Source organism: Ochlerotatus camptorhynchus, unplaced genomic scaffold, assembly GCF_037179485.1.
Source record: "Ochlerotatus camptorhynchus isolate MF236.1 unplaced genomic scaffold, CSIRO-AGI_Acam_v1.1 ptg000263l, whole genome shotgun sequence".
NCBI lineage: Eukaryota > Metazoa > Arthropoda > Insecta > Diptera > Culicidae > Ochlerotatus > Ochlerotatus camptorhynchus.
In genome coordinates, this window is record NW_027040753.1 from 170,215 (window position 1) to 196,456 (window position 26,242).

Below are 26,242 nucleotides of genomic sequence, written 5' to 3' on the forward strand. Positions count from 1 at the left end.
GATAGTGACATTCGGATTTAGACTAATATCAAAATGGCGATTCAAATATGGGTCATTCCAGCTCAAGTGGGTACAGAATTTAAAAAAAGGGGTGGTAGATGTCACCGATTTGAGCCAAACTTGGCCAAAACGCTTATTTTAGAATTATGAACAAACGTCAAAAATTTCAACTTTCAGAAGAGATTACTCCACAACCAAATAAGCTATTCGTGATCTTAGAACGTCAATTTGAAGGTTTTTTAAATGTAGATTCTTATAAGTGTACACACATTTTGTTTTTGTTATAGTAACTAGAGTAAACAGACTGATTACCGGCAGGTATCCACATTGTCAAAAAATGGCCTATTTTCACCATGGGTGGGCATTTTTAATTTTTTAATATTTTGGGCTCAAATTTTCACCACACTTTTGGAAAACTCTTCTACTAGATGTGTTTCCAAGAGAAAATGATTTGGACGGAGGTTGGACATAACGATTTATTATCAGAACGTTGGCAGTATGAACGGCGTCGTCGAAGATTATCATCTGGCCGTCATGGATCACTGCTACGACATTTTAGTTTTGACCGAAACATGGCTCAATTATCGAACCATTTCGAACTATGTCTTTGGTGCTGGCTACGAAATATATCGCTGCGATCGAAACACGAATAATAGTAGGAAAACTACTGGGGGAGGCGTCCTTATCGCAGTTAATTCCAAGCTGAAAGCAGAAGTTATCGAGGACGATTCCTGGAACAGGGTTGAACAAGTGTGGGTGGCTATACAACTTGATGATCGTCAATTGCTTCTCTGTGCAGTGTACATTCCTCCAGATCGAACCCGCGACTAGGAGCTTATTGACGCACATTGTCGATCCGTCTTGGCCGCTTCAGACAAAGCAGGCCCTTCCGACGAAGTTATTGTTCTTGGCGATTTTAACCTACCGGACATTGCATGGAGTCCAACCCATAGTGGTTTCTTTTGTCCTGATTACGAGCGTTCATCTTTCCACGTAGGAACCATCCAGCTCCTGGACAGTTATAGTACCGCAATTCTGTCACAAATCAATGGCCTGTTGAATGAAAACAACCGCACCCTGGATCTCTGCTTTGTGAGTGCTCGTGATACAGCTCCTTTCCTCTCCACGGCACCCGAGCCTTTAGTCAAGGAAGTGCATCATCACCTTGCTTTAGTTATCGTGATCGAAAATAATATTGTCAATGATTTCACCAGCACTCCAAACGCTGTGTCATATGACTTTCGTAGAGCTGAGCATCGCAGTATCGTCCATGTGCTGTCTAACCTAGAATGGGAGCATATTCTAGATCCTGTAGACGTCAACATTACTGCACAAACCTTTTCTCACGTCTTGGCATATGTCATTGACAGACACGTTTCCAAAAAGAACATCCATATCGACTCTCGCGTCCCGTGGATGACGAAAGATCTTCGCTCATTGAAAAGAACTAAGAAGGCTGTTCTCAGACGATTTAAACTCCGCACACTGCCACTGAAATGCTACTATGTCAGACTCAACCACGAGTATAAGCGGTTAAGTCGTCTCTGTTTTCAACGCTATCAAAGAAGGATTCAACGGCGGCTAAAATCAAACCCGAAATCCTTCTGGAACTTCGTAAATGAGCAGCGCAGGGAAGTCGGCTTACCCTATTCCATGATTTTTAATGGTGAAACTGCTGGCAAAATCAACAAGACATTTGCAACCTGTTATGAGCCAAATTTGCTAGTGTGTTTGAAGACGACCAACTCTCCGCTAATATCATTACTTCCGCGGCCAGCAATGTTCCTTTGGTCAACCAAACGCTCAGCATGGTCGAAGCTACTACAGATACGATTTCTAGAGCAGCATCTAAACTTAAGACTTCAGCTAAGGCTGGACCCGATGGTGTTCCGTCGATTATTCTTAAAAAGAACATCACTTGTCTTTTAGATCCACTGCGCCGCATATTCCAGCGGCATCTTTCCGTCTTGCTGGAAGACTGCGAATATGTTTCCTGTTCATAAAAAGGGAAGCAAACGCGACGTAAACAACTACCGGGGAATCACGTAGCTGAGTGCTGTATCAAAACTTTTTGAATTGGTTGTCATAGAGTCCCTAAATGCGCATTGCAAGCAATATCTAAGTACAGATCAACACGGATTCATAACTGGGCGTTCCACAACTACGAACCTGCTGTGCCTAACGTCTTACATCACAGACAGTTTGATTGCTCGGACCCAAACGGACGATATCTACACAGATCTTACGGCAGCCTTCGATAAGCTGAACCACGAAATTGCGATCGCTAAGCTTGGTAGGCTAGGGATCGGTGGAAATCTTTTGAGATGGTTTCGTTCATACCTCACGGAGCGCCAATTGATAGTAACTTTGGGTACTTGTCGCTCAGCAAGCTTCTACGCAAAGTCCGGTATACCTCAGGGTAGCCATCTGGGACCATTGGTATTTCTCCTTTACTTCGACGACGTTCACCATGTTATCACAGGGCCACGATTATCGTTTGCAGACGATCTGATAGTTTTTCTGCGCATCCGCTCTCTCGCCGACTGCCGTTCTCTCCAAAATCAGATTGACATCTTGACTGACTGGTGTAGTCTAAACCGACTGGTGGTCAACCCAGCTAAGTGTACAGTTATTACTTTCTCACGCAAGAAACAACCGATTATTTTCAACTACAAACTACTAGACACGACTATCGAACGGGTGCATTGCGTGAAAGACTTAGGCGTTTTCCTAGACTCAAAGCTGACATACTCATGTCGTCGACAAAGCGTCCAGAACGCTTGGCTTTGTCTTCAAGATTACTAAGAACTTCACAGACATTTACTGCTTGGAATCGCTCTATTGCTCTCTCGTACGATCTACGTTGGAATACTGCTCTGCAGTCTGGAACCTGAACTACAATAATGGGGTCGAACGAATTAAATCTGTGCAACGACGTTTTCTTCGCTTCGCGCTCCGTAAGCTGCCTTGGAGATTTCGTCTTCCAAGCTACGAGAATCGCTGCCAATTGATCAATGTCGAGCCCTTACGTATCCGAAGAGATGTTTTCAGAGCCTCAACCGTCGCCGATACTCTGCAAGGAAGAGTCGACTGCGAAGCGATTCTGCAACAAGTGAACATTAATGTTCAACCTCGATCACTACGCAACAGTCTTATGCTGAGACTTCCACTTCTTTGAACTAATTATAGCTTAGGGAGCGCTAGTGTTCAACCGAGTAGCGTTGATGTTCGATTCCCACTTGACACGGAATATGGTTCGCCGAAGATTCTCTGCCTTTTTTGCAGCCCGGAAGCTCTTGACGCCCAACAGCTAAGTGTAAAATTTAAGACTTATACATTTTTGGTAACTTGACAATGCTTTCCTAGTTATTTTCGTTTGTAACTGTAGTAGGGAATTTACGTATTCTCGGCAACCTAAGCAGCGACCTTCTTTCTACAGCCTTTTTCTCTATGGAACGCACACATATGCAGTATTGGTTTGTTTACAATCTTTTGCTGCCAGCTGCTCTAACAATTTCATTCGAAAGAATTGTCAAAAACTGTTTTGAAACGCTTTTACAAAGCTCCAATCTTCTCTAGTGAGAGCGAGTATTGTCGGCAACCAGTTTTTCTTCGGCAACCGTTCCATTTGAACTGAATGTAAATCTGCTGTTCTATTATCGGCAACTCGAAATCAGCTACAATTTGTAGTGCGTGTGTTTTATTTCAAGAAAACCTTGCTAGATTGCTTTTTCTCAGTGGTAAAAATATAGTCAAATTAAAGCTGAAAGCATAAAGAATCGTTTGCATGCATTCAGCGAAGTGTTTTCGTAAGAAAATCCAGTGAAAATAGTGTTTCAATTTGGGTTGCCGAAAATAGTCCGTCATGCCGAAGCCGTCATTTCCCCTATATGTAGTCTGTATAATCTGTACTTTTTTTTTACAACACATCATTGGGACTATTTCTAGTCTGTTGATGCAAACATAACAAATAAACAAATAGATTTTGAGTATGACCAGATGAGTGAGTGGTAGTTTTGTGCTTTTCTAATGAAAAATCAATGCTATTTATTTTTTTCTTGAATTTCTTCACGCCGATGGCACAATAATTTTTTTATGTTATTTTTCACATGTTCTGGGCAGGATTCTCAATATATGAAATCATAACTACCTCATTTATTTACTTCTGTCCATAATGCAATTGTGGTCCTAAACGTGAAAATTTATGATTTTTCGTGATTTTCCAAAATCATGAAAGAAGAGCAGATGCTTTAAGGAGAAGTTAATATCACAAACATTTTTTTTAATCAATCGAAGGACCCACTTCAATTATAAGACCATCGGTTTTTCTTTTAAGATCTGGTCTAGTTGGTGCATGTACAAAAAGTGGGCTTCATTTAAAAGACCCCGGGTATTATTTGCGTTGGAAGACTCAAGCTCAAGGTCTATCTGAAGGTCAATTTTTGTGGGTGGTTTTCTGTCCAAATTTGTGTGATGATGTCAAAGATAAAATATTTTATTCCGTTATTTCCTTCATAAAGAACGCCTAATTCTCGATTACTTTTTCGAAGGGACGTATCAGCTTTTGTAAACAATGCATTTAATCGTTGATTTGGCGTAACTGGTAGCTCGCCCACGCAAGCTAACACTACCGTCAGATAGGGGAAATTTACCCCTACCTGATAGTGGTATTAGTATGCGTGGGCGAGCTATCAGTTACGCGAAACAGACGATCAAATGCTTTGTTTACAATCGTAAATTGAGAATTGCAGAAATCGAAACGATGTCTTTGATGTCGTCGTATTTCTCTAACAATTCCATCGTTGGAACCATTGTTAATCATTGAATTCGTCATTGAATAATTGAGTAATTCCAAAGTAATTCCTAAAATTATTCAAGTAATCGTAATCGTAATCGCCAACACTGGTGATACGCCTTGGAAATACACCCTCGGGATTTTTTATTTGTTGTTCCGCCTTGGTTCTTCGTTCGCAAATTTTGTGAGAGTGGGATTCCCAATAAAAGTAACCATAAAAGAGAGCAGCTTAACAACGACGTGTTCGGGGTATCATCCAAACCATTTGTGGGATAGTTTACCGATCCGGGACGCAGTTCATTTATGGTACTTGATTATTAGGGATTACGCCGTTTTTTGGTCTTCTTTTTGTTCGTTGTTTACACGTGAAATATCCATCGGATGCATTTCAAATAAATCAGGCGTGACTAGATACTATAGAATCAGTACGTTTGGCATATTAAAACAATATAATTCGTTGTTCTAGTGCAAGGCGTAACAACCAGATGCATCATAGAGTTGAAAGTTGGAAATACGACATGTAAAAGGAAACGTTTTTGATGATTTGAAATGATATTCACCCCTATTATGCATTTCTTTCGAAACGAAATTCTCACACAAAAAATAAAAAAAAATTGTATAGGAATTTCGTTTCGAACGAAATACAGAATAGGGGTGATTATCTTCTACTTTTTCGTGTTTATCGAGTAGTTTGTGAACTCAGGCATAACATTTGATAACGGCACAAGAGCATTTGTAAACAAACTTTCTAAGGCCCTTTACACGCGAACCAAAGTACGCCTACGCAAACCAATACCACTTTCGGAAAGGTGATGGTTGCCCCTATCCGATGATGTTGTTGGTTTGCGTGGGCGTACTTTGGTTCGCGTGTAAAGGGCCTTAGAAAGTTTGTTTACAAATGCTCTTGTGCCGTTATCAAATGTTATGCCTGAACTGTTCTCTCTATATGTGGCAAATATGGCTTGTTTACATTTTGGCTCTTCCGTCCCTTAGTCTGCTCTCATTGTTATGATTTCTAGCGTGCCGGACGTTGCGCAGGGGAATCTGGGGAATGGTTTCCGGGCAAATGACAACATACTGGTTTAGGACCTTTTGAAAAGTTACATACAAAATCCACTTGGACACTTTCATGCATACAGGGATGCATCCCTGATCAGCTCTGTTATCCGCCGTTAGTCGCTCAGCCACAACGGCCACAACTGACAATGACAAACGTAAGCAACCAGTTCGTTCACTTTCTCGTTCGTGCTCGACCAGAGAAGTCGTCTTTCGTGCGTCGTGTCAGTCATTAGTGTCTACAGGAGCAATCTACACTTTGGAGTGAAGTCTAAAAAAACAACTACCTACTTATACATTAATCATGGAGGTGAGGAAAGTGATTCCACTTTTACTATTGATAATAAATTATTCGGATTAATTTCCTCAGGTTGAAATTCTGGACGCGAAAAATTCCAAATCCCTCGGAAAGTGCCGTGTACAGGCTGAAACCACAATTAAAGCATTGAAAAATGAAGTTCAAAACCTGAAGCCATCAATGCCTGTTCACCGGCAAGCGCTGCGATCGGAACCCCGTGGAAAAACTTTGAAGGATTCCGATACTCTGCAATCGCTCGGCATTAGCACGGGAGGGAAAATCTACGTGAAAGATTTGGGTCCCCAAATCAGCTGGAAGGGAGTCTTCCTGGCGGAATATGCTGGTCCTATATTTGTGTACCTAATCTTCTACCAGAGACCGTCATTCATCTATGGAAGTGCCGCTGCGAATCCAGTTAGTCTGACCGCCAAGTAAGTAACATTACATACTTATCATAATTGAACGGTGGTAGGTAAAATGAAAAAAAAAACAAGCAGTGAAAACTACTAGCGACAGGAGGGAATTGATTATGCGCATATCATTATCAGTACTGCCTCCAAACGATGCAAAGTCGATTAAAAACGGAAACTCTTTGGCAGAGGTTACTACGGTCTTACAGGCTATCACGCAAACCTCAAGTAAAATGACGATTAAATTGAAGAAGAAGAAAAACATTTGTCTGATAAGATAAAAGTGTACTAAACCCGAAAATTGCAAACATGCATGAAATCCAAGCACTTATAGCGGAAGAAAGTTTTATGCCATCAATGCACTGCCGCTCTTCGCATGTCCGTCCCATAGCGAAAATCGGCAAGCCGAGTAAATTGCGTTTTAAGTTTGCTTCGTACCATTGCTTCTTATGTGATGGGACAACCAATGTGACTGTCTTTCCAAACTTTTTCAGAACAAAGTTGATGAGTTCATCCAGTATTATGAAAATATGGGTAATTAGCTACCATTTGCATTGAAAAACTTAGTTTTGACAAAAACGACTATGGGACTGACATGCGAAGAGCGGCAGTGCAGGTGTCCAATAAAAGTAACACCACAGACAATCAAACCGATCTTTGATCGGTTATATAAAATACAGTCTCTCGACTTAGCTGCCACTCTTTCGCATACAATCAAAACACAACTTTTACATTGGTGCGTGGAACTGATGGAAAACTTACTTTTGGCTACGTCATTCCACACATTTTCGTCAGAAAGCTATGGCTGAATTGAATTGTGGAAATTAGACAATCATCCGAATCAATACGACGTTATGGCAACCTTCGAAGGTATGCAAGAGAGAATTAGGAAGATACATATCGTAATAGCACATATCCTACGTCATATTTGCGTGTAAACAAAACAAAAAAAACTCTAGCACTGACTTGGAATGATGCATAAAAACGATTCTGTATGGCAACAACGAGTTTAGGTACCTGCTCTTTTTTTTTTTCCTGTGATAAATGTTTTACTCGTTGCTAGTTGTATGAGTTAACAGAAAACGTTATGTACGAAAATGCACATGTATCTTCTCACCATGGTTACAAACTGCTTGGCATTTCTTACGTTGAAAAAGGCGATTAAAATTTTTGCTGAAAGAGTCGCTGTTGGTTAAATACACTTATAAGTAGGGGAAATGGCTCTAAGATTGGCCTATGAATCTAAGATTGGGCCCATCGCTAAAAATCTGCTATTTATCAATTTTATCTAGATGAACGCGTCATTGGGACGGTAATAATGGATATTTTTGGTCGCTATTGAAAATTTAGTCAATTGCTGAATTTATGTATGGTCTCAAATTAGGGGCATTACATTACATCCATTTCCCCTATTTATATTATTTATCTTCTTCTTCTTCTTCGCATTTCAAGCTTATATCGCATATTAGCCTATTGCGTGCTCTCAACTTAGTGTTCTAGATGCACTTCCACAGTTATTAATTGAGAGCTTTCGATGCCTGTACCATTTTTGCATTGGTATAATTGTGTGGCAAGGTCCAATCATACTTCTATGCCCAGACCGGACCGGGAATTGAACCCAGCCACCTCCAGCATGGTCTTGCTTTGTAGCTGCACCTTTACCGACTGAGCTAAGGGAGACTATGGTTACATTATTTTAAAGAAATGGATGGATTGTTTTTGCTTCCAAGAGGATAGCTCGTAAAAATGCTTATTGTATAATTACAGTAATTCTACTACTGAAATGACAAGTTCAATTCCAAGATAACAAGTTCAGGGAAGGCCTGCCGAACCTCAGGAAAGTATTGCCAAAGTTCAGGGAAGTTCTGCCAATGTTCAGGGAAGGCCTGTCGATCTTCCGGAAAGTCCTGCCAAAGTTCAGTTAAGTCCTGCCGTAGTTCATGGAAGGCCTGCCGAAGTTCAGGGAAGTTCTGCCATTTCAATTTTTGGAAATCAGGGAAGTCCTGATGAAGTTCAGAATACCTCCATCAAAAAGACTGAAATTATCACAGAATATCCTCAAACACTTGTGAAAATAGAGGAACCTTTTGATTTTAACAATATTTCATCTAGCAATCCCTCCCCATGGACATGGAGGTTGACGGTACTGAAGCAAAGGGTTATGTTTAATTTCTTTATATTTGCAACGATGATGATTTCCCATAGTGACACATATCACCTTCTTAATGCTTCAGTATATCTCAAACGATTAATTCTTGGTTGTTAATAGAACTTCCTTGATGCAATCGGCTGCTTCATGCAGACTGAGCAATTCTGATTATAGTATCAGATTTGTTCTGTATACAGAGGAACTGGGAGGGCTTATTAGAAACTTCTCACCAATAAAGTAATGACCTCATAGTAAATTTTGCATATCAGTTTATTAATATTTTATTTTATTTAAGCATATTATTTTTGTTACAGTCAATTAGCATTAGCATACAATACAAGAGATTTAATATTACTTGCTCGGTTTTGCGTAAAATAATCAATATGTATTTTGCTTGTAATTACCTTTGATTTTTTTTTGTGATTTCAAAATTTTCCTAGTTTGGTTAGAAGTTTCGAAGCTAACACATGTCCACAGGCCTAATAGAAAGATAGACAGACAAAGCGTATCATGAAGAATAGTTGCATGCAGGGTTGCTTCCACTCACTTTCTATAGATAAGTGATTTTCGGAGTTTTGAATTCGTTAGATGTTGTAGTGGAGGTTTGTGTTGTTGGATGCGGGAGGAGATTGGGGGGCGGGTGTTTGACGCATAGAGCCTGTCAATTTCGCTTTCAGAGTGTCGCAGTCAGCGGTTTTATGATTCGTGAGCGCTCGCGATTCGTAGAATCGTTGATTGTGACTGCCAGTGGATTTGGCGGGTTTTGTGTGTCGGACGCTTGCTTTTTGGCCTTTTCTTGTGTCTAACATGTGCAGAGTATCATTATAGCGTTTAATGGTTTTTAGATTCCTGGTTGCGTGAAATATACTTGTGAGAATATCTTTTTGAGATTTTAGTAGTCACGTTTTGTTTGTAGTTTATATGTTATTTCTTTCATGTAATTATCGTAAATAATAGTTATTCAATAATAGATAATTCATCCATATATTCAATAATAAATTTACGAATGACTATAATTTGGATACCTAACAATTGGACAGAATCACTAGCAAGAATAGGTTGTGTTCGCCTTCGAAAATATCGATTCGTTTTTTCAGGGTTGTAGTTTTGGTTTTCATCAGTAGTGGATTTCCCAAGTAACATTGCAAGTTTTATCACGGTTTTAAAGCATGCTACAAGTCTGAATCATACACTCCAAAAAATATGCACGTCCGATCTACGTGAAAACATAGGTAGCTTTCGTCCATACTACTTTTCACGTAACATTTACGTTAATACCATGTAGCCAAAAATATTCCCATTTAGCGGTCAACGTGAACAGTAAGGTAAATATAACGTGATTTCCACTTAAGTTGGAAGCGGTTATCACGTAATGTTTACGTGATTTTGAAATGATATTTACTGGAAAATACTGTTCATCTTACGTTTACGTTCCGTGGTTTCCACTATAATTGGAATGGGTGTGCACGTAATGTTGACGTGATTTTGAAGTGATCTTTACCGGATCTAACAAATACTGTTTTCCAACTGTTGTCCAACTGTTTGTCCAAGAAAAGAATATTTAAACATTGTTAGCATTTTTTTATTAATACATTAAGTATGTCATTGAAACGTTACACGCAGAAAAATTTACCGTCGAAACAAAAATATTTGAGGTAAATTTAAACGTAAACTCAGTTTGTTCTGGCCACAAACATAAACTTGGTTCATTTCAAACGTATTCTATGTTTGAATTCATTGATAATAATGTTTAAAACAAAAATAATGTTACGTTTATTTTAAAAATATTCGTGTTGAAAATAAACGTGAATATTTTTGATTTATTTGGAAACTATATGCGATCAAAAATTAATATGTTTATTTTAAACGTGCTTTTCGAGTTTAAAATAAACAAACATATTTTGAAATTATTTTAGCATTTGAATGCTGCATAAATCAAAATAAAATGGATAGCAAATAAATGGAAATTTCAGCTATTATGGAAAGTCTGTGGATGTTTGGATCCGGGGAGCCGTCGGGGTGGGTGTCCGATCCGATCCAGTTCAGTAAAACCGGTGAAACTTTGTGATATTAGCGTCATTTTTCGTTTCTGACGCTGGTCCTCATACCGGCCTCTTTCTAAGTTTAGTGTTCGGGGATGATCTGTTTTTCTTTCGACGTCGGGTGGATGGTGAGGATGATATGGGGATCGGCATCAGAAACGACGGATTGACGTTAATATTGTGATGTTCCACCGGTTTTGTCGAGCCCTCTACTTTGGTTTCGCCGCTTGCAGGCCGTTTTCGGTTAAGTTTGCCGAATGTAAACAAGAAGGAAAAAAGGACACGCTAAAAATTGATTACCCAGATTATGTATTGTTGAAATAAACATGCTTTTGAATTTAATTTAAACATACATATTTTTGATGAAAACGTATTTTTAATTTACTTTGAACTATTCATATTTTTATTTAATAAACATATATATTTTTAACTTAAATGAACAAAATTTGGTTCCGTGTAATACTAACCATTTCGCTTTTCCAACTTTTAATTGATCATGACAATTCAGATCTCGATTCAGATGCAATATTCGTTTGCACTGTTTACTGTCGAGTCAGACATTTGGAAAATGCCCATAAATTGTATCTTGTAATCCAACCTCTGAAATCGAAATAAATTTAATTAGCAGTGTATGACGGATTTCAAATAAAGCGAAATAATATAAAAATACCTTTAAACAGTTGCAGTATGCAGTTAAGGAATCACTTCTTCCATTAATAAAATCGATGCCGCCATATTGAATCCCTTTTTCATACATGTAAACCACGTAAACTCATTTTACGCAAGCACACCACAATCACTCAACCGCACATAGAAGTTTGATGGGAAAATGTTGTCACATTCATCATCAGCTCCAGTGAACATGACATGATATATTTATCAATTTTACTACCATCATGTAACCATGAAAGTTGAACCATTCGAATGAACTACGTGATTTTTCACGTAGATTGAACGTGTATATGTTGTAGAGTGTACATGATTATCACTTACTTTTTACGTGAAATTCTCTTGGTATCAACGAACATGAATATCACGTAAATTTTATCAAAATGTAATTTAACATTAACGTGAGCCACGTGAAAATGATCGAAGTGGAGGGTTAAAGAGGTTACGTGATTTTTCACGTAGCATTAACGTGAAGATTTTTTAGAGTGTAGTCTGCAGAACCCTCATAAAACCTCAATTGCTACTTGGGTTAGGTAGTATTTTTAGGTCACTATTTAGCTTTTAGCACAACTTTGCTACTACGAATCCACAAAAGACATTAAATTGGAGGCGGATTCTGGTACGGAACTACAGGCTGCTATTCTGAGCAACTTATCTAAATAAAATTAAAAATTACATTCAGGTATTAGTTCGCAAATGTGGATAGTAAGTTAGATATGTTATGGTATGAACTTTTGCAACGTTTTTTTTTTTTTTCATCCAGTTCACTTTAAACAAACAAGTATGAAAGGAGATTGCTTAGAATAAAGATAAAAGTAATAAGCGCAATATTAAACGACATTAAATTTGAATCTGATACGGTAGGCCATATAACAGGGTCGATAACCATTGCAAATCAACCATCTCTACCTGCTTATTTTCCTAACTTTCACTATTATTGCTGTTACTCTGACTATCCCCTATGTTCAACAGCTTTCCTTACTATCCGGTATCGTAAACAGGATTCTTTTGACCCCTGTGGTTATTATTCTGTGATGCCAAATCTATACCTCTACCCTGGTGCAGTATGGACAGCGATTTTTCGCTGGTGACTTGGCCCTATGACCCCCTTCTGTGCTTGAAAATGAAAATGAAAATGAAACAATATTTCATCTAGCAATGGCAAAGATGGGAGATTTCTAAAAAAGTTCAATTCATCTAATTATCTTTAAAAATATCCAGATATATCAGAATACCTCCATCAAAAAGGCTGAAATTTTCACAGAATATCCTCAAATACTTGTGAATCAACTTGTAAAAAATGTGGAACGTTTTGATTTCACTGTAACTTGACTTCTTAATCAACGCTTATTTTTTTTAGTAATTATCTTACGCATACACACATTTGAATTGTTTTTTTTTTTTCACAAATACACGCGTATCCAACATGACTTAGAATTAGCGGTGTTGAGTACTTGGCACTGATGAAGTCTGCAAGTAGTAGACGAAATACGCGTATCTGTCAAAAAATAAGCAATTATAACGGAATTTAAAGGAAATAAACCAACCCACTCAAAGCTCTTCATGAAGGGATTCCGTTAAGAGGTTCGACAAATTTAAAGGATTAGGAATACTCTCAATTCTGCATTTTTTTTTATTTTTTTTTTCAAGCGCTTTCATCAAGGAGTTCTTGCGATAACGCATAGATGGCATTACTGAATAATTATTAAATCCGTTTTCAAGTATCGATAATTTTCGCAGAATATTTCGAATTGAAATACCAGAAAATATCTTATAATATTCATCAATTATTGCAAAGTCAAATATGACCTTTCATACTAAATACTTGTGTTATTGATGAGTAAAGTTAGGGGGTCACTATGATTGTGGTCCTAAAATTGAACTAAGAAAATGGTTTTCAGAATATTTAAACAGTAAACCAATTTTGTAAAAATTGCTAGAGATAGCAATTTTAATTCTTTAATTTTGGACGGAAAACTTTTTTGATTTAGCGTTGCATTATTTAAAAAAATTGATGAAGTGAGTCATTCTAAACCGATCCACTTTCACCTTAATGGGTATCCGTTAATAATTAATGAGTAATAGATCAGGGTGTCTACTCAATCCAAGGAATCAAATTCCCTGAGTTTTCCAGATTTTTCCACGTCGGATGAAAAAAATTCCAGGTGCATACAAATTATAAACATTATTTTTTTTTTCTATTTATCCATCTGGAATCCCTTTTATGTACTTATTGATTTATGTTATTTTCGATTGTTCAAACTTGGGCGTTGGTACTTATAAGTCGGCACAGTAAAAAAGTTATTGAATATTACAGCATAACAGATACACATAGGTTGTTTAATATTAATTTGTACAATTTATGTTTAGTAAATGCACCAATAGTGGAGGTACGTTAGTGCAATGCACAGTGGTACAGAATGCAGATTTAGCTGGAATGATATGTTTTGAGCCTGAAATTGAAACTTTAGACTAAAAGTCTCTTCTATAAAGTTGTTCCTTGTAGTTAGGCCCTCATTTTTATGACAATGAATTCTAGGGTGGTTCTTATTATCATTTAAATCAAATGTCTAACTTTTTTGTTTGAATAAATTAAGGTATACATTATGAAAGTTGAACCATTCGAATGAACTACGTGATTTTTCACGTAGATTGAACGTGTATATGTTGTAGAGTGTACATGATTATCACTTACTTTTTACGTGAAATTCTCTTGGTATCAACGAACATGAATATCACGTAAATTTTATCAAAATGTAATTTAACATTAACGTGAGCCACGTGAAAATGATCGAAGTGGAGGGTTAAAGAGGTTACGTGATTTTTCACGTAGCATTAACGTGAAGATTTTTTAGAGTGTAGTCTGCAGAACCCTCATAAAACCTCAATTGCTACTTGGGTTAGGTAGTATTTTTAGGTCACTATTTAGCTTTTAGCACAACTTTGCTACTACGAATCCACAAAAGACATTAAATTGGAGGCGGATTCTGGTACGGAACTACAGGCTGCTATTCTGAGCAACTTATCTAAATAAAATTAAAAATTACATTCAGGTATTAGTTCGCAAATGTGGATAGTAAGTTAGATATGTTATGGTATGAACTTTTGCAACGTTTTTTTTTTTTTTTCATCCAGTTCACTTTAAACAAACAAGTATGAAAGGAGATTGCTTAGAATAAAGATAAAAGTAATAAGCGCAATATTAAACGACATTAAATTTGAATCTGATACGGTAGGCCATATAACAGGGTCGATAACCATTGCAAATCAACCATCTCTACCTGCTTATTTTCCTAACTTTCACTATTATTGCTGTTACTCTGACTATCCCCTATGTTCAACAGCTTTCCTTACTATCCGGTATCGTAAACAGGATTCTTTTGACCCCTGTGGTTATTATTCTGTGATGCCAAATCTATACCTCTACCCTGGTGCAGTATGGACAGCGATTTTTCGCTGGTGACTTGGCCCTATGACCCCCTTCTGTGCTTGAAAATGAAAATGAAAATGAAACAATATTTCATCTAGCAATGGCAAAGATGGGAGATTTCTAAAAAAGTTCAATTCATCTAATTATCTTTAAAAATATCCAGATATATCAGAATACCTCCATCAAAAAGGCTGAAATTTTCACAGAATATCCTCAAATACTTGTGAATCAACTTGTAAAAAATGTGGAACGTTTTGATGACTTTTTTATTTGAAATTTATCATGAAAGTCATCTTCTAGAGACTTTTAAAACTCTTTAAGACGAATGTTTTATAGCTGAATTTGTTGCCTGTATCTCTTCTAATAAAAAAGATATACTCAAATATAGTAAAAAATATGAATAAATTCAAATTGATTTTATACGAGTTTAAAAAATAACATACCTCCAATTTTTTCATATTATGAAGAATAACATACGCCCTTTCAAATGCTGCAAAAAAACTTTTTTTTTGTTTGCCCCAACCAGAGATATTAACATTTGAAAAGTGTATATTTTTAGTATACAAACGTCAATAACTCTTGATCGGCGAAAGATATTGACAAGCTTTGTGCAGCAAAAAATTGCGCCTTCTTAAGATCTAAAAGTTATCTGAAAACACCTTTGCTGAGAAATTCGAAATAAGAAAAATAGAGCAAAAAAACTGTTTTTTTAAGAGTCACCCTAACTCAATTCAAGAAAATAGCTCTAAATCGGCCAATTTAAGAGATACAAAAAAATTGTTTTCAACGAAGTTGCTTGAAATTAGCTCAGCTATAACTTTGCCCAAGAATGTATACCTTAATTTATTCAAACAAAAAAGTTAGATATTTGATTTTAATGATAATAGGAACCACCCTAGAATTCATTGTCATAAAAATGAGGGCCTAACTATAAGGAACAACTTTGTAGAAGGGACTTTTAGTCTAAAGTTTCAATTTCAGGCTCAAAACATATCATTCCACCTAAATCTGCATTCTGGACCACTGTGCAATGGCGGCTTAGGGAGACTCTATAAGCCACCATAGGGACACATTGCACTAAGTACCTCCACTATTGGTGCATTTATCCTACACATAATTTGCGAAAAGAAATTATATCCATTGGTGTAATATTGTATTTGGTTTTTGCAATCACATTAGTTATTCATACAGTAGCATGCATTAAGTCAATCAATATTACATTCTTGTTTGGTATTTGTGTAGTATTTTTTTAATTCAAGAATATAAATACAAGTAAGAAACCTGTCTATACTATTTCGATAAAACGATATATCAAAATTTCGCTTATAGTTTTACAAATTGATTTGAAATTATTGTTGCTTGCTTGAAGTTTTGAAAATTTCTTTGAACATTTATCTGAAGATCTTGTGATTTCTGTTTTTATGAATTTCTGTTAATAACTTTTGATTTGTTTGTAGTTCCTTTCTCAAGATCTACGAACTACCCTGAAGCTCAAAAAATTTCTCAGTAGATCTCCGATCCTCTCTGAAGCTCAAAAAAAAAATCTATGTGGGCTCTCAGACCTGCTGTCTGGCATGCTTATTCTTATACAATACATACTTCGTATGCTTCCTTTTGACGGTTGCCAGTCTCTCTTTTTCGGCTGTTTCCTTTTTACGACGATTTTGATCCTCCACATACAAATCAGCGAAGAGCGAGCGTGACAAGACTCTCTGAATGAACTTGTTTCGTTCGCACACGTTGTCTTAGCTGTCAGATGCTTGTCAAGTTCAGTGTCCTTAAGAAACGTTTCGAGAAACTGAACGGAACACTTCTTTTGAATTACGAATGAAGTGATAATTGGAAAATTCTCTGAGTGAAACCAAAATTCCCTGAATATTCCAGGTTTTTCCAGAAAAAATAAAATTCCCTGTAAATTCCCGGTTTTCCAGGTTTTTTTCAGGTAGTAGACACCCTGTATATACTCATTAATAGGTAATAGATACTTATCAATGGGTAAAAAAGTTATTCATTAATAAGTTAAGCCACTTTTCTTCAAAATGGGTATTTTTACCCCATTAAGAAGTTCTTTCAAGTTAGCGTGTAGGGGATGGAACTCTCCGATTTGTTCGACACGGAAAATAGTTCGTTACTACTTCCCTGGCGCGAACACGCAATTTTTGTGTTACGTAATATATGAACGAGCCCAAAGTTGCGTGCATGATGTCTATCCTTGTTCTGTGAATCACGCCATCCAAGGCGGTATTAAACAGCAGACACAAAAGCCTCTCATCTTGCCGTAACCTTCTTCGAGAAAACACTCAAGAGTGTCCCGGAAACTCGGACAACACACATCACTCGATCCAGCATCCATTGACCAGTCGCGTCAATTTATCCCGGAATCCGTATTCGTGCATGATCAGCCATATCTGGTCTCAGGTCATGATTGTAGTAGTAATATTAAGTCGTTGCTGTTTCTGGGCTACGCTTTTTTTTGTGGTAATCACAGTGGCAGCAACTTGCTAAAACTCTACACTAGACCCCTTTTATTGATAAATTTTGCTTCTATGAGCCTCTATTTTAAATCAACACACAGACGTTCCTAGGCTATGGTGCCCGTTTGGTCAATGTTGTTTTTGTGCTGATCCAAATAGTTTTGATAATATAATTGCGCATTCTTGTTTTTTTAAAAGGTTGATTTTCGTCCCAGTCTTGTCTTCTGTCGTCACTTATTTTGTCATTTTGTCTTGTGTATTAACCCCCACTTGTCTTGTTTATTGTGTCAACTTGTGTCTATTGTCCTTCCCCATCTGTTACTCTGTCATGACTAATTTCATTGATATATAAAAATAGTAATATCAATTACGGGATAATATGGTTATTTCTCGATTACTTTTTCAAAGGGAAGCACCAGCTCCTGCAAACAATGCATCCGATCGTCGATCCGGCGCCACCGGCAGCTCGCACACGCTTATCAACACCACCAGCAGGTAGAGGAAAATTTCCCCTATCTGATGATAGTGCCAGCACGCGCGGGCGAGCCACCAGTTACGCCAAATCGACGACCAAACGCACCGCCTACAAAAGCCGATACGCTCCCTTGAAAAAGTTATCGAGATTTCTACTAATTAATGAATTATTGACAATTACCTCTCATGATCCTTGGCTCCACTATGATTTTAACTTACCATTTTTTGATTATTTATCAAATACCTCTCCGAGTATATAACGCCCCGATACCTTGTTGGTTTCTGGTCTCATTTGGATTGGTCCTGAATTTGTTTGATATCCTGTTCGAAGTAATTCTTTGAGTTCCAGCTTGTACGTGTCTCACGTCATATGATTCGCCATTCATAAAGATAATGGGTTAAAAGGGAGTAAAACATACATAAAGGTAGATTAGTATTACTTGTACTTGATCCAAACAATAGAAAGATCATTTTGGTGTTAGTAGTTATGTTAGTTTTGATCCGTATTCAGCCCTGCCGGCCCCTCCAGCACTATTTGCAGCAATTGTGATAAGATTATGCGACACTGCTACTACTACTATGTTAGATGTATGACTTGTCAATTCTCGCAACGCAATGTCTTTCAATAAATCACTCAATCAATATGATGTTTGAAAATTTGCTCAAAAGGGCTTTGTTGACACATCATACCTTACCGAAAACTAAAGCACAACAATCCTAATTCTTATTTCAAACCTATCAACATATTTAACACATCTTTCCTAAAACTTCACTTGTTCGTAAGCGCCTGGTTGAAGATATGACTTTCGCTATTGACATTGTCTGTAATTTACAAATACACTAAATAGGAAGATTTATTATACAACTTCATTGGCTAGTCGCCTCCCTAAGCGGACCCCCCGCGTCCTATCTCTTATGTTAATTAACTTTCTGAATTCTATAATTGAAGTTTATTTAATAAATAACTGAAATATCTAATCTACCTACATAACCCATGCTTTTAAACTACAATTTAACGTGTTTCAAGTACTTTTGGCTTTTACATATCTTATCTTATATCTTTGTTCGTCCCAGACAGGGGTTGAAACAGTTGACGTTTTTTACTACACTCGCTTCGTTGTCGTGCGCGACAGTCTGTTTGTATTCGAACACTCATGCTCTACCGTCGTCTCTCTCACACAACACGAGCGGTAGAATAACATTCGAGCTAAAAGAAAATTATCAAAATAGCTATCATATGACATGTGTGATTTCGTTGTAATTCCTCAATTTGGTGTAAATCAAACCATTTCTGATCAGAAATATTACTAATAGGACATCATTGCTTGCTATTTTCAGGATTCACACAAGCACACCATCAGCAGCTCTTATTATGAGAAAAACTAAAACACATACATTCGTGACGGTCTTCGGCGACAGTGTCGTATGACAGAGCCTGTCATACGACATTTTAGTTTGGTACTGTACTATGATAGCTTGCTTTGCAAGTGTCGGAGGCAAAGGCAGTCAATTATCACAGAAAATGTGTCGACTACCGTGACCGCTTACAAGACTGGTCCCAGATGACACCTTCAAGTGACTAAAATGCTTCACTTTGAAGTTAGTTTCCAAGCTAATTTTAAATTGTATATTGTATAGGGTAAATGTTCCAACTACGCTCTCACGCTTCCACTACGTGGCACCACAAAAATACATATGGGTATGTCACAATAGAAGCACACCACAGTGGAAATCCCGAGCCATAGTTCAAACACTTATCCCAAATCAAAATGAAGCACATATAAGATTAGTTACAATACCATGTACAAAAATGATGTTTAACATTGTTTTCTGAGTAATACTTCAATGAAAACAACAATGAAAGCTTGTCACGCAAATATAAGGAGCACTGTTGGGCACTTTCTGAAATATTTCAATAGTATAATTCCCTTGCAAACCCAAATAAATCTATCTGCGTAAAAAATAAATAAAATAAAATAAAAGAAGTAACAAGTGTGATACTATCACTGCTAGACTAGATCTTTGGTTCTCTCATGCAGCGGTTTATCAGAGAGGGGAGCTTAGTAATCCCCATCGCCTGCCCATGTCGCCATTCTATCGCGGCATGAGCCAGCAACGCCGACCATAAACCTACCGTCTCCAACACTCCACTATAAAGCATGAAATTAAGCCCGCCCACCAACAGCAAGGTGCAAAAACTAGCCAAGGGGAGGGTGGAACCAAAATTCCTTGAATATTCCAGGTTTTTCCAGAAAAATAAAATTCCCGGTTTTCCAGGTTTTTCAAGGTAGTAGACACCCTGTACATACTCATTAATGGGTAATAGATACTTATCAATGGGTAAAAAAGTTATTCATTAATAAGTTAAGCCACTTTTCTTCAAAATGGGTATTTTTACCCCATTAAGAAGTTCTTTCAAGTTAGCGTGTAGGGGACGGAACACTCCGATTTGTTCGACACGGAAAATAATTCGTTACTACTTCCCTGGCGCGAAAACGCAATTTTTTGTGTTACGTAATATATGAACGAGCCCAAAGTTGCGTGCATGATGTCTATCCTTGTTCTGTGAATCACGCCATCCTTTTTTTTTTTTTTTTCTTTATTATAGAGATTTTTAGCATGAGGCTAGTTCATCTCTTTTATCACGCCATCCGAGGCGGTATTAAACCGCAGATACAAAAGCCTCTCATCTTGCCGTAACCTTCTTCGAGAAAACACTCAAGAGTGTCCCCGAAACTCGGACAACACACATCACTCGATCCAGCATCCATTGACCAGTCGCGTCAATTTATCCCAAAATCCGTATTCGTGCATGATCAGCCATATCTGGTCTCAGGTCATGATTGTATTAGTAATATTAAGTCGTTGCTGTTTCTGGGCTACGCTTTTGCTTGTTTATTGCTCAAATCTGCATTATCGCGCATTTCAGTCGTTCGTTACATACCAAGTGAAAACGTAATCATGTTTTGTCGCGTAGCGTTATGACTCTGAGCTCGATGACCCTGGACGGAGCGTTTTTGCTTACTGAGCATAAAATTATGGGTTTAATCCCAAGCTCTTTGTCATGCCTCTTAAAATGCATAATCACTAAATAAAATGAATATTTTCTTTCGATAGTCGGCTATAAATAGAGGAAATGGATGTAATGTCGGCCTAAATGCCCCTAATTTGGGCCCATACATAAATTCAGCAATCGACTAAATTTTCAATAGCGCCCAAAACTATTCGTTAGTACCGTCCTAATGACGCGTTCATCTAGATAAAATTGATAAATAGCAGATTTTTAGCGATGGGCCCAATATTAGATCCATAGGCCAACAATAGAGCCTTACTTACCTTACCAATCAGGCTAAGGCCTTGTTGTCCTCTGCTGTCCGAAGAAGTCGTCTCCACTCTACTCGATCCATGGCCACAGTTCGTCAGCCTCGTAGTCTGCGAAGGGTCCGCAGGTCACCTTCTACTTGGTCGATCCACCTTGCCCGCTGCGCGCCTCTTCTTCTTGTTCCTGTTGGGTCGCTTTCTAGAACCATTTTCACTGGGTCGTCGTGCGGCATTCTTACGACGTGCCCAGCCCACCGTAGTCGCCCAATTTTTGCAATGTGGACGATGGATGGTTCTCCCAGCAGCTGGTGCAATTCGTGGTTCATTCGCCTCCTCCACGTTCCGTCATCCATCTGCACTCCACCGTAGATGGTACGCAACACCTTCCGTTCGAAAACACCAAGGGCGCGTTGGTCCTCCACGAGCATAGTCCAGGTCTCGTGGCCGTAAAGGACCACCGGTCTAATCAGCGTCTTGTAGACAGTCAACTTCGTGCGGCGGCGAATTTTATTCAACCGGAGCGTCCTCCGGAGTCCAAAGTAGGCACGATTCCCTGCCATAATGCGTCTTTGAATTTCTCTGCTGGTATCATTTTCGGCGGTCACCAGTGAGCCCAAATACACGAACTCATCGACCACCTCGATTTCGTCACCGTCAATCTGAACTCGGGGTGGGAGGCTAACATTGTCTTCCCTAGAACCTCTTGCTTTCATATATTTTGTCTTTGATGCGTTGATGGCAAGTCCAATCCGTCTAGCTTCAGCCTTCAGTCTGATGTACGTTTCCGCCATCATCTCAAAGTTCCGTGCCATAATGTCAATGTCATCGGCGAAACCAAGGAGCTGGATGGACTTCCTGAATATCGTGCCACTCGTGTCTATCCCAGCTCTTCTGATCACACCTTCTAACGCGATGTTGAACAGCAGACACGAAAGTCCATCACCCTGCCGTAACCCCCTTCGAGATTCAAAGGGACTCGAGAGTGTCCCCGATACTCGAACAACGCACGTCACTCGATCCATCATCGCCTTGACCAATCGCGTCAGTTTATCCGGAAATCCGTACTCGTGCATAATCTGCCATAGCTGATCTCGATCGATTGTGTCGTATGCGGATTTGAAATCGATGAACAAATGATGTGTGGGCACGTTGTATTCGCGGCATTTCTGCAGAACCTGCCGAATCGCGAAAATTTGGTCCGTGGTAGCGCGGGCACCCATGAATCCCGCCTGGTATTGCCCCACGAACTCTCTTGCATATGGTGACAGACGGCGGCATAGAATTTGGGAGAGTACCTTGTAGGCGGCGCTCAGCAGTGTGATCGCGCGGTAGTTGCAGCAATCCAACTTGTCGCCCTTTTTGTAGATTGGGCATACGACACCTTCCATCCACTCCTCCGGTAATATCTCCTCCTCCCAAATCTTGGCAATTACCCAGTGCAGCGCTCTAGCCAGTGCTTCACCACCGTATTTCAATAGCTCACTTGGTAGTTGATCTACACCAGTTGCTTTGTTGTTCTTCAGCCGACCGATCTCCTCCTCAACTTCTTGAAGATCAGGGGCCGGTAGCCTGTCGTCTTCTGCGCGTGCTCCAAGGTCTGTTGCCGTGCCACCTTCGTTTTCTGCTGCTTCACCGTTGAGGTGCTCGTCATAGTACTGCTTCCACCTCTCAATCACCTCACACTCGTTCGTGAGAAGGTTACCGTCCAAGTCCTTGCACATATCGGCTTGCGGCACGTAGCTTTTGCGCGAACTATTTAGCTTCTCGTAGAACTTCCGTGTGTCGTTTACGCGGTACAGATTTTCCATCGCCTCGCGATCTCGATCTTCCTGCTGACGCTTCTTCCTTCGGAAAACCGAGTTTTGTCTGTTCCGCGCTTGTCTGTATCGCTCCACATTCAATCTCGTGCGGTGTTGCAGCATTCTCGCCCGTGCTGCATTCTTCTCCTCTACTAACAGTTTGCATTCGCCATCAAACCAGTCATTTCTTCGGTCCGGGATTGCAGTACCTAGTGCCGCTACAGCAGTACTACCTATGGCTGAACGGATGTCCCTCCAGCCATCTTCAAGAGAAGCTGCGCCAAGCTGCTCTTCCGTGGGTAGTGCAACTTCCAGCTGCTGCGCGTAGTCCTGGGCAACTCCGGTGTCCCGTAGTTGCTCAATGTTGGGTCGTGGCGTTCGACTTCGACGTGTGTTATGCACCGTCGAGAGTTTTGAGCGCATGCATACTGCAACTAGGTAGTGGTCCGAATCTATGTTCGCACTGCGGTGCGTGCGGACGTTGATAATGTCGGAGAAGAATTTCCCGTCGATTAGAACGTGATCGATTTGGTTTTCTGTATGTTGGTCAGGTGATCTCCAGGTGGCTTTGTGGATATCCTTGCGGGGGAAAAAGGTACTTCGAACTACCATACCCCGGGAGGCTGCAAAGTTCACGCATCGTTGGCCGTTGTCGTTCGATACGGCATGCAGGCTGTTTGGCCCGATTGCCGGTCTATACATTGCCTCCCGTCCTACCTGAGCGTTCATGTCGCCGATGACGATTTTGACGTCCCGTTGCGAACAGCCGTCGTACACCTGCTCCAGCTGCGCATAGAACGCTTCTTTCTCGTCGTCGGGTCTCCCTTCGTGTGGGCAGTGCACGTTGATGATGCTGTAGTTGAAGAAACAATAGAGCCATTTCCGCTAATATATATTTAGATTGGAATCAATGTTTACTCCCCAGAATTATCCCTAAAAGTAGTCTGACTGAGATTTTCAAAAGAGTCGTGAGTGTCACTAGTATCCAATCTACGGGTTATTCCGAGATTCGAAGTGACTTTTGACATTAGTGAAGTGAGAAGAGTCACGTCGTGGTGCCACAGAGAAATGTGGCTTTGATTTTCAGCCCGGATGCACAATATAAGATATATTAGCCTTCCGAGGTAAGGAGGAAATGAAGCGTACACTGAGGCAAATAGACTTAAGAATTTCATAAGTTTCAACTTATGAACGACAAATTTGAATTTCATAAGCGTGACTTATGAAAGATTTTTGTCTAACATAGCGTAGCTCTTATAACCTTTTAGCCGTTCCAATTTCTTAAGCGTTAAAAGACGAGTGGTCAATACACGAGCTCCGTTATCTCAACGTCCATGGTTCGGTTCCAGTCTACTCTGGTTTATTATTTTTTTGTCAACATTATTTTTCATAAGGCAATTGAATGAAATTCATACTGATTTCTTGTGGCTAAAATTCATAAGTGTTTCTTATGGAATTCTTACGTTCTTTTGCCTGCGTGTAGGTGAAATTTCCTTCTCTAAATCCATATATAAGGTGTCGCACACCTCTGTACGGAAATTTTTACCGAATGATAAACTGAAATTGTTGTTACGCAGGCGACATGCGTACTTACTTCCAGTGACTACTCATCTGAATGATGTAAAATTGGACGTTCCGAGTTGTTCATGAATGCATCCTGCATACCTTTTTTCCGATTTGAACATAATGAAATGTGATTATACCTTCGAAATCCTGTAAGTTGCTTCCATCTTGACAGCATTCGCATCCAATACTTTCATAAAGTTGGCAATCTTAAACCAAACGAACCTTCCCATTGGGGAAATGGAAGCAAAGTGTGTTTTGTATTTCAACACTCATCACCAAAAAAGAACAAGTTGTACAACATGGCGCGCTCATGTTGGTCTACAGAAAAGCAAACAATTATGATTAAAGTAGATTCGAAACGATGTTACTTATTGATTGCATTATTATTACAGCATCGCTGCCGCTTGCTGGGTCGGTCATTACGCAAAACGGCTGCTCGAGACGGTGTTCGTACATCGGTTCTCCCATGCTACCATGCCGCTGATGAACCTGTTCAAGAACTGCACATACTACTGGGCTTTCGCTGGCTACGTGGCCTACCACGTGAATCACCCTCTGTTCACCGAACCGAACACTGTTGTCATGTACGCTGGCTTGGCCGGATTCATAGTAAGTCAATTATTCAATGCATCATATTCAATCAGGAACTCACCAAGCTATGCCCATTATTTTAGGTCAGTGAGCTAGGCAACTTCTCCATCCATATGCTGTTGAGAAACTTGAGACCAGCTGGCTCGACAGTTCGCAAAATCCCAAAACCAGACGCCAATCCATTGAGTCAACTGTTCAAGTAAGTATTAATTTGATATTTAGATGTAGCTGGAAACCAACCTAACGGTCACCTTATTATTCCCCATTAGTTTCGTGTCCTGCCCCAATTATACGTACGAATTCTTATCCTGGCTGTCGTTTTCGGTGATGACCACCTGTGTCCCAGCGCTGATTTTCACCGCTGCCGGAATGTACCAGATGACGGTGTGGGCCATCGGCAAGCACAAGAACTATAAGAAGGAATTCAAGGAGTACCCGAAGTGCAGAAAGGCTATTCTGCCGTTTGTCCTCTAAATTTACCTGGTTTGATATTAATTCAATTGAGAGAGCATTTATGCGGAACATTCTCTTTGCATTTTGGTGAACGGTTTGGTTTTTCTCTTAAGAATAGTGGCTAAGGCGAGTTTTAAGGTTTAGTGGAGAAATAATAACTGAAATAGGATATGGAAGCAAGGTATGAGAGGTAAATTAATTATTTGAACGAAGTTTCATAAATTATGAAATTCAACATAGTGCTACCATTCTTCATCTAATGGATAATTATCGTTTTTGTTAGTTTAAATTCTAAAAGCCACAAAGATCCTATGACCTAAGATACATCACATTGTAACAAAAAAGAGTGGTGGGTATTTTGTTTCTGCTTTGAAATGTAGAATATTATAGAACTAAGAAGACCTTTTCGTCGTTGGTGATTTTCATAAAATACAAGAATTGCATGACCGTAAAATAAAGCTCATTGGTTACTGTAGCAGATGACATTTGTTTTTATAGTTTGATTTATCACACTTCTCGTAAAGGCTTGTGTCAAAATAATATTTACGCGTAACTTTTCCATGTTCTATGCAATCCTTATGGACCGGGGGATACATAGGGGAACCAGGGGCATTATGAACACCCGGGCAGATTCGACACCCTCTATGTTTTCCAAAACATCAACATTTTTTTTCAATTCAAAGGCAACAGATATTTCATTCCTCTTCTGAATAAG

At 39.1% G+C, this 26,242-nt stretch overlaps 1 protein-coding gene across 1 annotated transcript; it reads left to right on the forward strand.

Moving 5' to 3' along the window:
• The first annotated feature begins 6,049 nt into the window (after positions 1 to 6,049).
• Sc2 lies at positions 6,050 to 26,005 on the forward strand. Its single transcript, XM_065226872.1, has 5 exons — positions 6,050 to 6,161; positions 6,222 to 6,580; positions 24,876 to 25,092; positions 25,158 to 25,273; positions 25,344 to 26,005. The coding sequence occupies exons 1-5, from the start codon at positions 6,156 to 6,158 to the stop codon at positions 25,546 to 25,548; spliced, it is 903 nt and encodes a 300-aa protein (XP_065082944.1). The 5' UTR covers positions 6,050 to 6,155; the 3' UTR covers positions 25,549 to 26,005.
• The last annotated feature ends 237 nt before the right edge of the window (positions 26,006 to 26,242 follow it).